Source organism: Protopterus annectens, chromosome 15.part0, assembly GCF_019279795.1.
Source record: "Protopterus annectens isolate FY-2018-M chromosome 15.part0, PAN1.0, whole genome shotgun sequence".
NCBI classification, from domain to species: domain Eukaryota; kingdom Metazoa; phylum Chordata; order Ceratodontiformes; family Protopteridae; genus Protopterus; species Protopterus annectens.
The window spans coordinates 731768239-731785599 of record NC_056749.1 but is presented as its reverse complement, the minus strand read 5'-3'; the positions used below and the strand labels follow the sequence as shown (position 1 = coordinate 731785599).

The following is a 17361-nucleotide window of genomic DNA, read 5'->3' as shown; positions in this document are numbered from 1 at the left end:
TGCAGAGCCAAATCCTGCCCTAGCCTTAGAAAATAAGGGTAGGTGGTAATGCTTGGTAAAGGTATGGACAGAAGTCTAGGTGGCAGCTTTCAGGATGTCCCTGGTGAGAAGTCCTCTGAGGAATCCTGTGGAAGTGGAGGCTGCTCTAGTGGAATGGGTTCGAATAAACTTTGGGGGGGGGGGGTTCCCATGCAATCTGTAGCACAAATGGATACAGTGTGATATCCATTTGGAAATAGTTTGTTTGGAAATGGGCTTCCCCCCTCTGCCCCTGGGGCAAAGCTGACAAGTAGATGGTCTGTTTTCCTGAAGGGGTTTAGTGCGGTCCAGATAGTATCTGAGCTGTCTGTGCACATTTAGTGAGTGCAGAATTCTTTCCCCCTTGTTTTGAGTGTTAGGAAAGAAGGTGGGTATATGTATGGCCTGACTGAGTTACATTAGATACCACCTTGGGCATAAAGGAGGGATTAGTCCTCAGGGAGATCCTGTCTGCATGGAAGATGATGAAGGGCTCAATGGCCATCAGAGCCTGAAGTTCTGAAACTCTCCTGGCTGAGGTAATAGCTAGGAGAAAAGCAGTCTTCAAGGAGATTAGTTCTGCTGTAGCAGCAGGTTCGAAGGGTGGTAGAGTTAGTTTTTCCAAAACATAATTCAGGTTCCAGGCTGGAGTGGGTAGCCTTCAGGGAGGTCTGATATTAGAAGCCCCTCTGCGGAACTGTTTAATCAAAGGATGGGAGAACAGGGGCTGTTCTGTACCAAAATGAGCCAAAATGGCTGAGGCATGGATTTTAATAGAGGAGAAGGAGAGGCCACTATTAAGTAGCTCCGCTAGGTAGTCTAGGTTAAGAGGGATGGAAGATTGTGAGGTATTGCCCCCTATGGATTGGCTCCAGGAGCAAAATCTTTTCCATTTTCCTGCATATGATTTTCTGGTGCTCTGCCTTCTGGCCTCTGAGATAATGTCTAGGACAGGTTTGCTTAACAGGGGCCCCTTGTTTGCTTTTAGAGTATTAGCCATGCTGACAGTTTGAGAGTCTGCAAATCTGGGTGCAGCATTTCCCCACCCTACCTGAGTTAAGAGGTCTGAGATCAAGGGAAGCTGCCTGGGAGGCTGTAAGATCAGGCTGTGCAGTAAGGTGTCATCTGGGCCAATCTGGGGCAATGAGAATGGCCTTCGGTCTCTCCTCCTTTATTTTGATCAGTACCTTTGCAATAAGAGGCAGAGGAGGGAAGGTGTACACAAAAAGGCTGTTCCAGGGAAGGTCAATGCATCCACCTTCCACACTAGGTGGTGATACTCCCTGGTACAGAATTTTTTCAGCTAATGGTTGAGATTCAAAGCAAAGAGATCCACCTCCAGTGTCCCCCACACCTGGGTGATTTGTAAAAAGCTTTTTCTGTGGAGCTGCCATTGGTAGGGGTCCAGTAAGTTTCTGCTTAACTGGTCTGATCCCTGGTAGGTATTGGGCTATCAGGTGTAGTCCCATGGAAGAGGCTGTCAGCCAGAGGTTCATGGCTAGCCTGCACAGTGTGTAAGACTGGGTTCCTCCCTGTTTGTTGATGTACCACATTACTGTGGTGTTGTCTGTTTTCATAAGGAGAACCCCAGGCTTGAGATGGGGTTTGAAGGAAGTCAGAGCCTTTTGTGCTGCCATCATTTCCTTCTGGTTGATGTGTAAGGGGAAGGTGCTGGGGCATCCCAAAGACCTTGGGTGCACCTGCCTTCTAGGTGAGTGCCCCAAGCTATGTCTGAGGTGCCGGTGGTAGTGGTATGCCCAGTAGGGCGGAGGGTGAAGGACTGACCCCGGTTCCAGGCACAGGCCCCTGCCCCCCAAAGAAACTCGGCCGTTATACAGAGGATCAGAGGGAGAGAGGTCTCTAGAGGCTGAGAGCGCTGACACCAAAGGTTCTTTAGGTACCACTGCAGTTTTCTCATGTGAGGCCTGGCCAGATGAATTAAAAGGATGCAAGATGCCATGTACTCCAAGGCTCGCAGGAACTTCCTTGCAGTGAGGTGCCTTCTGGAAGCCAGCTGGGTGAACTAGAAAGGCAGGAAGCTCTACTTTTCTGGGGATAGGAAGGCCATTTGGGATACTGTGTCCAGCAGTGCTCCCAAGAAAATGATCCTCCTGGAAGGTGTTTGCTTTGATTTCTTTTCGTTGATGGTGTACCCCAAGGAGGTTAGGAGGGTTTTTACAAAGAGCAGGTCCTTGAGGAGCTTTTCCTTGCAGTTTGCCTGAAGGAGGTAATCACCCAAATAAGGGTAAATGTATATATTTTTCTGTCTGCAGAAGGCTATGGTCGGGCTAAGCATTTGGTAAATACCCTGGGAGGGCTAAATAAGTCAAAGGGTAGCACAGAGAACTGAAACTGTTGTGAGCCAGCTCTGAAGCGAAGGAATTTCCTGCAGGATTCCCTTATGGGGATGTGGAGGTAGGAATCTTTTAGGCCTAGGGTTACTAACCAGGCCATTTTTTGTCAGCATAGGCAGCAGCTGCTGTAAGGTTAGCAATTTGAATTTGGGGACCACCAAGAAGGTGCTCAGAATGGATAGATGATCCAGGATGGTGTGCCAAGTGCCCTCTTTTCTGGGACCTAAGAATAGTCTGGAATAAAAAGTCTGGAATAAAAGCCTTTGCCTGTTTGATCTGAGGGGACAGATTCCACTGCCCCTTAGGATATGAGAGTTTGGACTTGTTTCAATGCCTTTGCCCACTGATTTGTATCCCTGAAAAATGATCTTTAAGACCAATTGGTCCTTTGTTACAGAAAGCCAATTTTCTTTGCAGAGGGATTGCCTTCCTCCTACATTTTGGTGAGAGAAGAGAGGGCAGAGGGCTGACAGGGAGTCATTGAGAGTTTTTGTCACAGAGGGATGGCTTAGAACTCCCTGCCTTTGGACTGGAAGTGGTCCACTGTTTGGGTGGTCTGTCCCTGCGGGGCTTACCTTGCTCCTGTCTGCTAGATGCAGGAAAGGACCAGTGTTTTGAGGGGAAATTTCTGCTGAATCTAGGAGTGTGTACCTGAAGGAACTATTTTCATAGATTTTGCTTTGTCTTCCATCTTTCTAAGCACCTCTTCTGCTTTTTCTCCAAACAAGCGGTCCTTATCCAAGGGTGCATCAAGTAATTTAGATTTGACATGATCAGGGAGAGGTTGTTCCTTGAACCATGCATGTCTCCTAATGACAGATCCTGACACTGCTGCCCTGCTTGAGGCTTCTAGGGCATCACATCCACAGTGTAATGAGTGCTTAACCACTTGACAAGTACAGTGCAGTAAATCTGCTAACTCTTTCGAATTGGCACAGTCAGGAAGGTAGAAATTTTTTGTTTAACAGTTCCAAAGTGTGTTGTTGATATTTTAACATGTGGAACTGACAGTTGAGAGCTCTGACAGCCAAGGTTGCAGAGGTGTATACTTTTTTACCCCATCTGTCCAGAGCTCTGGAGTCTTTGTCAGAAGGAGTAGAACTTTTTGTAAAACTAGCCTTAGCTCCTTTTGGTCCCTGTGTAATGACCTCCAGGTCTGCAGCAGGATTTCTGTACAGGTATTTGAGAGAGTCCGGTACTCTGTAATACCTGTCAGGTTTTCTGGGAGCAGGTGGAAGGGTGTCAGGAGTTAAAACTGGATTTCTGGAAGACATCATCAACCACCTCTAAGATAGGAGGGATGGCCAAGGGTCTGTGCTGGGGCAGGTCTAGAAACTCTCTTAGTCTTTTCTTAGACTGAGGGAAGTCCTGGGATTCCCAGTGGAAATGTTCCCTGAGGGTGTGAAGGGTTCCCCCAAAAGAAAGATCTTCAGATGGGAAGCCAGAGAGAATGGATTCCTCTGCATCTGAATCCTCATAAGCAGTCAGATGTTGTTGTTCCTCTTCAAAATCTGAATAATCAGACTACTCAGAATCCTGTTCAGTTAGTATTTCAGGAGAAAGGTCTCTCTTCCTTTCAGAAGTTGTAGCCTGACTACCCTTGATAAGGGAGATAAGATCCTCTGCCATTTTAAGCATTTGAGTTTGGGGACAAGGAGCAGGAGTAACATGGTGGCTAGAGGTAGTTTTCCTGAGAGTGGCCTTGCCTCTACGCCTAAGAGAATCCATTTGTCTGAGAGGAACGGTAGTCAGAAGAGAAGACATCAGTTTTTGTCTGGAATCGGTAGTGTGAAAGGTCTCCTCAGAAGCCGGTGCCTGGGTTGCGGCTCTGGACCCAACCAAGGCAGAGACAACTAAAGGCTCAGAAGACTAAGAAGATTTCTGCAGCATACCGGACTCCAAAAGGGTCTTGGTAGTGGCCTGCAAAGGAATCGAATCAGGCATCAGGGGCTGCGAAAGCACCTCACTGAATTCCGGAGAATTGATGACCTGCTTAGCAGTACGGTCATCGGAAGGTTTGGCCTTGTGTGGTCTGTCTCTATCTTTATCCTTGCATTTCTTTGGAATGTCTACAGAAGGTTGGCTGACTGACGCCATTTAGGAATGCGAAGATGGAAGATGAAAATCCCTGGCTACAGTAAGAGCTCTACGGCGAATGGTTCTCGCATTAAAGAGGGCACAGAACCGGCAATGGGGGACGTCGTGATCTGGGCCTAAACAAGTGACGCAGCATGAGTGGAAGTCTCGGTGTGGTATTTACTTTCCACACGCGGGACAATTGTTAACTTTTTCAGACATCAGTTAGTGCAAGTAAAAAAGGAACCCCAATGGGTACTTAGCTTTAAACATTTTCAGCTGCAAATCGAAACTCTGGTATTGACCGACCGGCACACTTGCGAACTGCTTCTTCTACGGGCTTCATAGCAAGAAAGACTGGTCTAATGGCATCGGCTGCTCTCTTTTATAGCACTGACAACCTGATGTCAGGCAGCAAGCGACAGCAGCCAACGCAGAAAAACACTGACTCTGGTATTCAGGCCGGCCGAGGGCTACCACAGCAGGGATAACCCACAGGTGATGACTGCAACAGGGAAACACGAAGAACATCTTGAAGGAGGTAAAAAGTACAGTTTTGTACCTAGCATAAATGTAGATGTTCGAGTGTTCACCCTGCTGCAGTCATCACACTTGGGTTATCCTGTCGTCAGGCGGTCCCGCAGTCGGCCAGAATTCCAAAGTCTTGGTCCGGCGTCTGTTGCTGTCGCCTCTTCCCTGACGTCAGTGCGCCAGGGGTATATATAATGCAACCGACGCCATTTTCTTCAGTTTTTCTTACCCCAGATGTCAGGTGCCCCCAAAAAGGTTGTCAGAAATTAGTACCAAAAGGAGTAACCACAGCACAAACACAAAATCCCTTCAGCTATAAGCAAATACATCAGTAAGGCATAGAAGAGATTTAGCCAGTAGATCAGAGGGGATGGAGGGGGGGGTAACCGACTGCAGCAGGGTGAACACTCGAACATCTATATTTACGGTAGGTACAAAACTGTACTATGTTCATCGTGTTACCCTGCTGCAGTCATCACACTTGGGTTGAATCCCAAAGCTAAGGTAGGGGGGAGGTATCATAGAGGGTTAGTGGAGGCTATAAGGCCCTGCAGAACTGCAGTGGCGAAGCCCGCCCTGGACTTTGAGTAAAGAGGTAAGTGATAGTGTTTGGTAAAGGTGTGTACTGAACTCTCAAGTTGCAGCTTCTAAAATTTCCTTGGTTGGAACCCCCCTGAGAAAGGCTGTAGAGGTAGCTGTTGCCCTGGTAGAGTGGGATCTAATGGTAGCAGGAACTGGTTTCCCATGGTGGGTATAGCAAAAACGTATGCAATGACCTATCCATTTAGAAATTGTTTGCTTTGTTATAGCCTTCCCTTGAGAAGCTGTAGCATAGGATACAAAGAGCTGGTCAGATTTTCTGAAAGCCTTAGTTTTGTCCAAATAGTAACGAAGCTGCCTGTGAATGTCCAAGGAATGCAGGAGTCTCTCACCTTTGTTCTGTGGATTGGGGAAGAAGGTGGGTAAGTGGATGGTTTGATTTAAAGCTACACTGGAAACCACCATAGGCATAAAGGAAGGATTAGTTCGTAGAGAAACTCTGTCTTGATGAAAAATGAGGAAAGGTTCCACTGCCATTAATGCCTGTAGCTCTGAGACTCTTCTAGCTGAAGTTATTGCTAGGAGCAGGGCAGTCTTCCATGATAGGAACTGAAGATCTGCAGAGAAAGCTGGTTCAAAGGGAGGTAGCGTTAGTTTTTCCAGAACAAAATTGAGGTCCCATGTTGGTGTAGGAGCTCTCCTGGGTGGTCTAATGTTTTTTGCCCCTCTGAGGAACTGCCTTAGAAGAGGATGTGAAAATAAAAGTGGATCCGTGTTGTAGTGAGCTAAAATAGCCGAAGCATGGATTTTAATTGAGGAAAAGGAAAGTCCTTTGTGCAACATCTCAGCTAAATACTGTAGAATGTGAGGCATGTGAGGCTGAATTGTGTCTTGGCCTTTAGCTTGGTTCCAGGCACAAAACCTTTTCCATTTGTCCGCATAAGCCTTCCTGGTGCTTGGCCTCCTGGCTTCCAGAATAACATCCAGAACTGCTTGTGAAAGAGGTGCTGGTTGGATGTTTAGATGATTTGCCATGCAGCCAGATTTAAAGTTTTGAGCTGGCTGTGAAGAATCTGATTGTTTTGTGTGAGCAAATGGGGGATTTGAGGCAATATCCACGGTGGGCTGTGGGCCATATTTTTCAATAGCGGATACCAGTGCTGGCGTGGCCAGTCTGGGGCTATGAGAATCAGTCGTTGTCTCTCCTTTTTGACTTTCAAAAGAACCTTTGTGAGGAGAGGCAATGGAGGGAAGGCATATACTGTCAGGTTTTTCCAACTGAAAGAGAGCGTCCACTTTCCAAGCTTGATGGTGAAATGTCCTTGAACACAATTTTGTCAGTTGATAGTTTTGAGGACTGGCAAACAGGTCTATGTCTGGAAGGCCCCATTTTTGAATTATCATTGCAAATATGTGTAGGTCTAGTTTCCACTCGTGGGGATCCTTGATGTTTTTGCTGAGGTCATCTGCCAATGTGTTCTTCTGTCCTGGCAGGAATTGAGCTTGCAACTGGATTTGGTAGGCCAGAGCTGTGTTCCATAAGGTCATTGCTTGCCTGCATAGAGGGTAAGAATGTGTACCCCCTTGTTTGTTTATGTACCACATTACTGTGGTGTTGTCCATCTTTATTGCAAGTTGTCCTGGATGTAATAGATCCTTGAAGGCTGTCAGAGCTTTCTGTACAGCTAGCATCTCTTTTTGATTTATGTGCAGATTTCTTTGATCTGCCGTCCCATAGGCCTTGAAAGCATTTGTCCTGCCATGTGTGCCCCCCAGGCGTAGTCTGAAGCATCTGTTGCGATAGTTTGCCTGGCTGGGGGCAAGGTGAAAGGCTGACCCTTGGTGAGGTGACATGCCTGTGACCACCATAGAAATTCCTGTTGTAGGCAGGGAATGAGAGATATCATTGTGTCCAAGCTGTGGCTGTGTTGAGACCATATGCTTTTTAGGTACCACTGTAATTTCCTCATATGCAGCTTTGCAAATGGTATTATTAGTATGCAAGATGCCATGAAGCCCAAAGCCTGCAGAATTTTTCTTGCAGTTAAATGGGTCTTTGTTGCCACTGTCTTGAAATATTGAGTCAGTTGTAGTTGCTTGTCTGGCGTAAGATAAGCCTTCTGGGCCGTTGTATTCAAGCTGGCACCCAGGAATGTCATTTTTTGTGAGGGTACTAGTTTTGACTTCTTTTCGTTTACTGTGTACCCCAGGCTTTTTAGTAGATGCTTTATAAAGGCCAGATGATGTAAGAGAATGTCTTTGCTTTCTGCTTGGATGAGGTAGTCGTCCAGGTATGTATATATTTGAATTCCTCTTTGTCTGCAGTATGCAATTACTGGTGCCAGGCATTTTGTGAAAACTCTGGGCGCAGTAGATAAGCCAAAGGGCAGTGCAGAGAATTGGTAATGGGTTGAACCTGCAATGAAATGGAGGTATCTTCTGCAACTTTGTCTGATAGGGACATGCAGGTATGCCTCCTTGAGGTCCAACGTTACTAGCCATGCTTCCTTGCCCAACATGGGAAGTAGCTGCTGTAGTGTTAGCATCTTGAATTTGGGTACTTGTAAGTAAGTGTTTAGAATTGAAAGGTCCAGAATTGGTCTCCAGGCATTGTCCTTTCTGGGCACTAGAAAGAGTCTTAAGTAAAATCCTTGACCTTGCTCTCGAGTAGGTACCAGTTGAATGGCTCTCATGTCCATGAGAGCTGTAATTTGTTTTTGTGCCTCTGCCCATTGATTTTGTGGCAGGTTTGACATTCCTCTTTTCATTGGCAAGGTGTGAAAGTGGAATCTGTATCCTCGCAAAATTATGTCTAGGACCCATTTGTCCTTTGTGACAATGTGCCAGTTGTCTGCAAAAAGTGTGAGTTTTCCCCCCAAGGGGGCTGCCAAGAGAGTATTGCTTGGCCAGATGAGGTGCAAGTCATTGAGTTTGTCTTCTGGTGGTTTGAGACCTGTCTTCTCCTCCCTTCTGTGTTGTAGAGCCCCATTGGCGAGGTTTATACTGGGCTTGTGGTTGTCCTCTGCCTCTTGGGCGTCTGTATTTACCCCTCTGTGGTCTGTCAGTGGCTGGAAAGGACCAATTTTTTGTTGGCCAGTTTCTGCTGAAGCGAGGGGGTTGCACTTGTAGGAAATCTTTGACTGTCTGCATAGATTTTGCCTTATCTTCCATTTTCTTTAAAACTTCTTCTGCTTTAACTCCAAAAAGAACATCCTGCTGTAAGGGAGCATCTAGTAGTTTTGCTTTAACATGATCAGGCAGAGTTTGTTCCTTTAACCAAGCATGCCTACATATAACAGACCCAGTGACAGCTGCTCTGCAGGAGGCCTCCAAAGAATCAAACCCACATTGCAAGGTATGTTTGCCCACCTGCTCAGTGGCGTGCAACAGATCCTGTACTTCTTTCAATTCAGATTGTTGAGGGAGAGGTTATTCTTTGCTTTAACTGAGAGATTAGAAATTGCTGATACTTAAGCATGTGAAATTGACAATTCAGTGCCCTCATAGCTAGTGTGGCTGAGGTGGAAACCTTTTTCCCCCACCTGTCTAGTGCTCTGGAATCCCTCTCAGAAGGTACTGGGTTTTTAGCCATAGAAGCCTTAGCCCCCTTGGGACCCTGTGAGATAGTCTCTGGGTCAGCTACAGGGCTTTTGTAAAGAAATTTGTGGGAATCAGGCACTCTATAGTATCTGTCAGGCTTAGCCGGAGCAGGAGGTAGAGAGTCTGGGTTGAAACTGGATTCTAAATAGACATCATCCACAATGTCCAAAACTGGTGGGATGGCAAGTGGTCTGTGTTGGGGGAGTAAAAAAAATTCTCTGAGGCTTTTCTTTGAATCAGAGTAGTCCTGACCTTCCCAGTGAAAATGTTCCCTCATAGTGTGTAAAGTTTCCCCAAAGGAGTAGTCTTCAGGAGGAGAAGCTGAGGGAATAGAGTCCTCAGCATCAGAATCGTCATAAGGAGAGAAGGAGTAGTCTTGGTCCTCAGAGGAGTCTGAAGAAATGGACATTTGCTCAGAGGATGCATAATCTTCCTCTTGTCTAGGCCTTTTGTCAGGAGGGGGCTGGGAACCCCTGATTAAAGAAATCAAACCTTCAGCCATTTTGAGCATCTGTTTCTTAGGCATGGGGCCTTGAACAGGAGACTGAGGTGCAGTCCGTTTAGATTTAGAAGGAGTCTTCGACTTAGAAAACGTTTTAATGGTGAGAGTCGTCTGTCTGAAAACGCCTTCAGAAACCGATGGCGTTTCTGTAGCACCGACGTCTTTTGTAGCAAAGTCATCAGAAGGGCCTGAAGTTAAAGGCTGCGTCGGCCTGGTACATTCAGTCAAAATTTCCGTAGCGGTCTCGGGTTCCAGATCTGTGGTAGTCAGGGGCTGCGTCGGAGCCTCACTGAGGATCGGAAAACCGGAGACCTAATTGGCCGAGGCCTCGGAATCTGGCTTAGGCCTGGGCTGTCTGTCCTTATCCCTGCGTTTTTTGTGCATGCCAGTAGTCGGTTGCTCCGACGGCATGGTGTAGTTAAATTTCCTACCGAAGTAGTGTTGTGCGAAATCAAAGCGTCTTTTAATAGTACGCTTATTAAACCTAGCACAAAACCGACAAGTAGTGATGTCGTGGTCTGGGCCTAGGCAAGGTATGCAATAAGAATGGAAATCCTTATGAGGTATTTGCTTCCCACAAGAAATACAATTGTTAACTTTTTCTGACATCGGTCTGAGGCAAGAAAAGTTTCCCCAATGGGGTACTTAGCTTTATAGAAGACTTCGGTCTGAAATTCGAATTCGAAAATCTCAGGAGTCGGCCAACCGGCACTTGCGAACTGCTTCTGCTTCGGGCACCGCGCGGCAAGAAAGACTGAAGAAAATGGCATAGGTTGCATTATATATACCCCTGGCACACTGACGTCAGGGAAGAGGCGACAGCAACTGACGCCGGACCAAGACTTTGGAATTCCGGCCGACTGCGGGACCGCCTGATGACAGCATAACCCAAGTGTGATGACTGCAGCAGGGTAACACGATGAACATCTTCTGGGAGGGAGTTTGACCTACTGGATGATGACTACTGCTCTCTAACATGTTGTGAGGCTTAACTCTGGCACCTGACAGTGAGACTGACATTCAGATACAATTGTCACTGTCTTGCCCATGTTCATCTCAGGACATCACAATACATGTACTACTGCTCATTGATTAGACTGCTTGTTTTTCTGCAACAGCAAGCATGCAACACAACTAATCAAGCTAACTTTTTTTAAGAAAAGCAATACATTTCAAAGCTGGATGAAGAAAGTACAGTTGTGTACACTTACCATACATGTAGATGCTCGAGTGTATTCACTGTTGCAGTCATCACATTTGGGTTATCCCTGCCAGGGTAGCTCTCAGTCGGCCCGAATATCAGAGGCTTAGTATTTCTGCATCGGTTGCCATCGCTACAGGACTGACGTCAGGTCATCAGTGGTATAATATAAGGCAGCCAATGCCATTGCATCAGGTTTTTTTTGCCCTGTCAGGAGCCCCCAAGAGGGAGCTAGGTTATGGTGGAACACCACCACCAGTAGAAAGTAAATACCAACAATTCCTTGTAAGGAGAGAGAGAAATTGAGAGAGAGACAAGGGGGGGGTGGAGGGAGGGAAACCAGAACTGCAACAGTGAATACACTTGGAACAGCTACATTTATGGTAAGTGTACACAACTGTACTATGTTCTTCCTGTTTCACTGTTGCAGTTATCACATTTGGGTTGATTCCCAAAGCTGAAGAAAAGGGTGGAGGGCAGTCAAGAAGACTGGGGGCTGGCTAGGATGCCCTGCAAGACTGTGGTGGCAAAGCCTACCCTGGATTTGGAGAAGATAGGCAGGTGGTAATGCTTGGTGAAGGTATGAACAGATGTTCATGTTGCAGCCTCCAGGATGTGCCTGGTGGGGACCCCTCTGAGGAAAGCTGCAGAGGTGGAGGTAGCTCTGGTAGAATGTGCCCTGACCCCCTTGGGGGGAGGTTTCCCGTGCTGCTTGTAGCAGAAATGGATGCAGTGTGCTATCCATTTGGAAGTCGTTTGTTTGGATATGGTCTTGCCCTCTGCTGCTGCAGCAAAGCTGACTAACAACTGATCAGTTTTTCTAAATGATTTAGTCCTGCCTAGGTAGAATCTGTGCTGTCTGTGCACATCTAGAGGGTGCAGAATCCTTTCTCCCTTGTTTTGTGGGTTAGGGAAAAAGGTGGGCAAATTAATGGATTGGTTGAGAGCCACACTGGACACCACTTTTGGCATGAAGGATGGGTTAGTCCTGAGGGAGACCCTGTCAGCATGGAAAATGATGAAGGGCTCTACAGCCATAAGTGCTTGTAGCTCAGATACTCTTCTAGCTGAAGTGATGACAAGGCTGTCTTTCAAGAGAGAAACTTTAACTCTGCTGAAGCTGCTAGTTCAAAGGGGGGCAGGGTGAACTTTTGTAACACAAAGTTTAGGTCCCAAGCTGGGGAAGGTGCTCTTCTGGGTGGCCTCAAGTTGTAGGAACCATTTGATGAGAGGGTGGGAGAAAAAGAGGTGGCTCTGTGCTGAAACGAACAGAGATGGCAGAGGCATACATTTTAACAGAAGAGAAGGATAGACCCCTGTGTAGTAGGTCAGCCAGGTAATCCTGGATGAGAGGTAGGTAGGGCTGTGAAGTTCCGGCTCCCTTAGTCTAGATCCAAGTGAAAAACATTTTCCACTTGTCAGCATAAAACTTTCTAGTGCTAGGGCTTCTGGCCTCATGTATATCATCTAAAATTTGTCTGCTTAGATTTGCAGCTTGTGAAGTGGTCAGGGAATATTGAGGGTCTGCAATTAGGGATGCATGAATTCTCCATTCCTCTGGGTCAGGAGTGTTGAGATCTGAGGGAGATGCCATGTTGGCAGAGGTGACAGGCTGCGCAGCAGTGGGTACCAGTGCTTGCGAGGCCAGTCTGGGGCAATCAAGATTATCTTCGGTTTTTCCTCCATTATTTTGAGCAGTACCCTTGAAATGAGCGGTAGAGGGGGAAATGCATAGACCGAGAGGTTGACCCACTGGAAGGAAAAAGCATCCACTTTCCAGGCCTTGCTGTGAGGTTCCCTGGTGCAGAATTTGCTGAGCTGATGTTTGGAGTGGGAAGCAAAGAGGTCAACCTTCGAGGTGTCCCATTTCTGTGTTACAAGGGTGATGGTTCTTTGGTCTAGCTGCAACTCATGTGGGTCCAGAAGATTTCTGCTTAAGTTGTCAGCCAGAGAGTTTAGAGAGCCTGTGCTAACAGGTGTAGTTGCATGGCTTAGGCTGTGTGCCAAAGGGTCATGGTGAGCCAGCACAGAGGGTACGAGTGAGTCTCTCTCGGCTTGCTGATATACCACATCACAGTGGTGTTGTCTGTTATGATCAGTAGAGGCCCCGGGGAAAGTAGGGGTCAGAGCATGCTGAACCGCTAACATCTCTTTTCGGTTGATGTGCAGATGTATTTGATTTCTGCTCCATTGGCCCTGAATGCACCTGCCGTCCAGGTGTGCACCCCAGGCATAGTCTGATGCATCTGTGGTGAGGGTTTGGGCAGTGTGGGGTTGTGATATCATTGGTATAAGAGTTTCCAGGTCTTGGGAGTGCTGACACCAAAGGCTTTTTAGGTATCACTGTAGTTTCCTCATATGCAGTCTGGCACAAGGAATGAGTAGCATGCAAGAAGCCATGAACCCCAGAGCTTGCAGGATTTTCCTCGTGGATAAATGGGGTCTGGTGGCTAGTTGAGAGAAGCAGGTTGTCAGGTAGGTTTGTTTTTCTGGTGTAAGGAATGCCATTCTGGGAGGCTGAGTCCAGGCTTGCTCCCAGGAATACAATTTTTTGTGTGGGTACTAGTTTGGATTTCTTTTCGTTGGTAGTATACCCCAGGGAGGTCAGTAGGTCCTTTACAAAGGTCAGGTGCTTTAGCAACTTTTCCTGACTTGTCTGCCTGAATCAGGCAGTCGTTTAAGTATGGGTAAATTTGAATATATCTTTGTCTGCAAAAAGCAATGGCGGGAGCCAGACATTTTGTGAAAACTCTAGGAGCAGTGGATAAGCCAAAGGGAAGTGCAGAGAACTGAAGGTGTAGTTTTCCTGCCCTGAAACGTAGGTATTTCCTGCATGATTCCCTGACTGGGATGTGTAGGTAGGCCTCTTTTAGGTCTAGGGTGGCTAACCAAGCATCCTTGGAGAGGATAGGCAGAAGCTGCTGGAGGGTGAGCATTCTGAATTCTGGTATCACCAGAAAGGTGTTTTGAATGGATAGAGCGGGGATGGGGCGCCATGTGCCCTCTTTTCTGGGTACCAGGAAGAGTCTGGAGTAGAAACCTTGACCTATCTGCTCTGCAGGAACATGCTCTATTGCCCTCATGGAGAGCAAGGAAAGGATTTGCTTTTTGGCCTCTGCCCACTGGTTTGGGGGAAGATCTGGGAACCCGTTTGGTGTTGGTAGAGTGTGGAAATAAAATTTGTATCCCTGGGACACTATGTTGAGGACCCAGTGGTCATTGGTAATGGTTGCTCAGGTGCTTGCGTGGAAGGAGAGTTTTCCTCCTAGGGGCAAGAGCAGGTGGGCAGAGGGAGGGGGTTGAAGTGTAAAGTCATTGTGAGTTCTTACTATGAGGAAGTGGCTTAGCACTCCCTGGTTTTGAAGAGGAGGAACTCCATTGCTTAGATCTCTGCATTCCCTGGGGCTGTTATCTGGGGGGGGGGGCTTCTTCCCCAGGGTCTGGGTTGAGGTGACCTGGAGGGGCCAGGAAAGGACCAGTGTTTGGAGGGGCAATGCCTACAGAACCTCGGTGGCTGGACCTGCAAGAAGTCTTTAAATGTATGCATAGATTTACATCTTTTTTAAGACCTCCTCTGCCTTAGTGCCAAATAAGTTGTCTTTGTCCAATAATTTGGATTTGACATGGTCTGGCAAGGGGTGTTCCCTAAGCCAAGCATGCCTTCTAAGGGCAGAACCAGTGACTGCTGCCCTGCAAGATGCTTCTAGGGCGTCAAAACCACATTGTAAGATGTGCTTAGTTACTAGACTTGCAAAATGCATTAACTCTTGTAACTCTATTTTCTGCACAAGCAGGAAAAGAAGATTTTTTTTGTTTGAGGAGTTCCATGGTATGTTGCTGATATTTCAGCATATGGAACTGACAATGTAGTGCTCTAATAGCAAGAGTAGCAGAGGTGTATACTTTTTACCCCACCTGTCTAATGCTCGGGAATCCCTATCTGAGGGAGTGGGATTCTTAGCAGAAGTTGCTTTAATTCCTTTAGGTCCTTGAGAGATAACCTCGGGGTCAGAAGTAGGATTTTTGAAAATAAATTTGAGAGAGTCAGGGACTCTATAGTACCTGTCAGGTTTTCTGGGAGCAGGAGGAAGGGTGTCAGGAGTCAAACTGGACTCCATAAAAACATCATTCACAACATCCAGGACAGGAGGAATGGCCAGAGGTCTGTGCTGTGGAAGATCTAAGAATTCCCTGAGTCTCTTTTTTGACTGAGGGTAGTTCTGACATTCCCATTGGAAATGCTCCCTTAAAGTATGCAGGGTTTCCCCAAAGGAAAGGTCCTCGGGTGGAGAGGCTGAAGGGATAAATTCCTCTGCATCAGAATCCTCATAAGCAGAGGGGTTGCAAATTTTCATATTCAGATGCATCAGAGTCATCGGACTCCTGTTCAGATAAAGCTACTAGGGACAAATTTCTTTCTTTTGGAAGGGGTAGCCTGGCTTCCCCTGATAAGCATTATAAGGTCTTCCGCCATTTTAAGAAACTGAGACTGAGGTAAGGAAGCAGGTGCCTGAGCTTGGGTCGTCGTTTTTTTTGGGTGTGGTTCTTACCCTGGGTCTTAGAAACTTGGTAGTTTTCAAAAGAATGTTAGATGCGAAAAAGTCTGTCTGTATCGAGAATCGGTAGAGCAAAGAACTTCCTCGAAAGCCTATGCCTGCTCAGCGGCTCCAGACCCATCCAAGGTAGAGATACCCGCAGGATCCTTAGTCGATGAAGAGTCTCACAGCATACCGGACTCCGATAGGATCTCAGTAGCGACCTGCGAATCCACAGAAGCGGGCATCAGGGGCTGCGAAAGTGCCTCAATGAGGACCGGAGAACTGATGACTGGCTTAACAGAAGCTTCGTCGGCAGGTTTGGATCTGTGTGGTCTTGTCTCTGTCTTTATCCTTACGTTTTTTCGGAAGATCTGCTTACCGAAGCCATAGTGGAATTCGAGGACTGACAGCAAAAATATCTAGCTACAACCAGGGCCCGACAACGTATAGTTCTGGCGCTGAACAAAGCACAAAAGCGACAGTGAGGCACGTCGTGGTCTGGGCCTAAGCAAGTGACGCAGTAAGAATGAAAGTCACAGTGTGGTATTTGCTTTCCACAGGCAATACAATTGTTAACTTTTTCTGACATCGGTTAGAGCAAGAAAAAAGATCCCCAATGGGGCACTTGGCTTTAGAAGACTTCAACTTCAATTCGGAAACGAAAAACTCAGAGTAGTGGCCGACCGGCACTCATGCGAACTGCTTCTGCTTCAGGCTCCTCGGCAAGAAAGACTGATGTAATAGCGTCGGCTGCCTTATTTTATACCACTGACAACCTGACATCAGTCCTGCAGCGATAGCAAATGGCGCAGAAATACAAAGTCTCTGGTATTTGGGCCGACTGAGGGCTACCCTGACAGGGATAACCCAAATGTGATGACTGCAACAGTGAAACACGAAGAACATATGCTACACATTGCTAAAGTCTCACTAAAAAGGGTAACAAAATAATCACAGCAGATATAACTCCATTGGAGGGCACCCAGTTACGTCTGCAAGCAGTACCACTTTCTGTCTATCACAGTGGTAATTTGAAGTAATAACCTATGAGTAACTAATAATCTGCACACCCACACTTGGTTAGTTACATTCTCCATTTAAACATACCCCAGACAAGCTGCATAAGAACAAATGGCATAAGTAATTTCTGAAAACATGTACTACCCTTGCTGGATGTTACATGGCACAGCTAGTGGGCAGAGCTGTTATAGTCTGAAGAAAATATCACAGACTTTTTTTTTTTTTTTACTTTTTTAAGGGTACTGGCAAACAAAGCCATAAAAAAAGAATCAGTTAAGAAACCCAAACCAGTAGGCTTGACATTTTTCTGTGAACAGAAAGTTTTAAAAGAGCATAATTAGATTATCACATGCCCACTCTAACATCCCAGAATCAAACTGCATAAACAGGTTGTTTATGAACTTGTGGTTTAACTACATGCCTACATGTGCTACAGTACATATATGATAATTTACAAAGTGCATGGCACAACAATTCAGCTTCCATAAGTTAGGAAACTAAACACTGTAAACTAACAAAGCAGCATGGATCATTTTACAGATAAGCCGAAAAAAATATGTGATCACATTAACAAAAGTACACTTCTTACCTCACCCTTTATCATTCGCACTTTTGCCAGCCACCAGCAACATGGTTCCTTTTCATTTGCTCTTGAATAAACCTACATCAGTATAAAAAAAAAAAAAAAAAAAAAAAAAAAAAAAAAAAAAAAAAAAATGCAAACCAAAAATGTGCTTGAGATATTTACCTTTGCCACAACAGTGAAAAAAATGCACAGTAAATCTGTCTGCTGTCTTCAGTTTCTTTATTCTGCTATGGTCTAAAAACAGCTCAATATGTGTAGCCTATAAAAGCAGTAAATTCTCGGTCATGTGAAATATATCATGAAAGTTTGACTACAGGAAAAGCTAACAAGACTAGAGTCGGGGAAAAAACTTTCAAATGCAACAAAGTAAGTTTACTCCGGTAAAATTACATCTG

General features: G+C 46.2%; 1 protein-coding gene across 2 annotated transcripts in view; it reads right to left on the bottom strand.

The window, feature by feature from the left end:
- The window catches only part of FMR1 (FMRP translational regulator 1), a 2052104-nt gene that overhangs the window by 1317691 nt on the left and 717052 nt on the right, over positions 1–17361 (bottom strand). Inside the window, exon 4 of one of the 2 annotated variants that reach the window (XM_044057587.1) lies at positions 16970–17041. The exons of the other annotated variant lie outside the window; for it this stretch is intronic. Within the exon in view, the coding sequence (XP_043913522.1) occupies positions 16970–17041 (72 nt within the window). The remainder of the gene's footprint in view (positions 1–16969; positions 17042–17361) is intronic. 2 annotated transcript variants of the gene reach the window in all.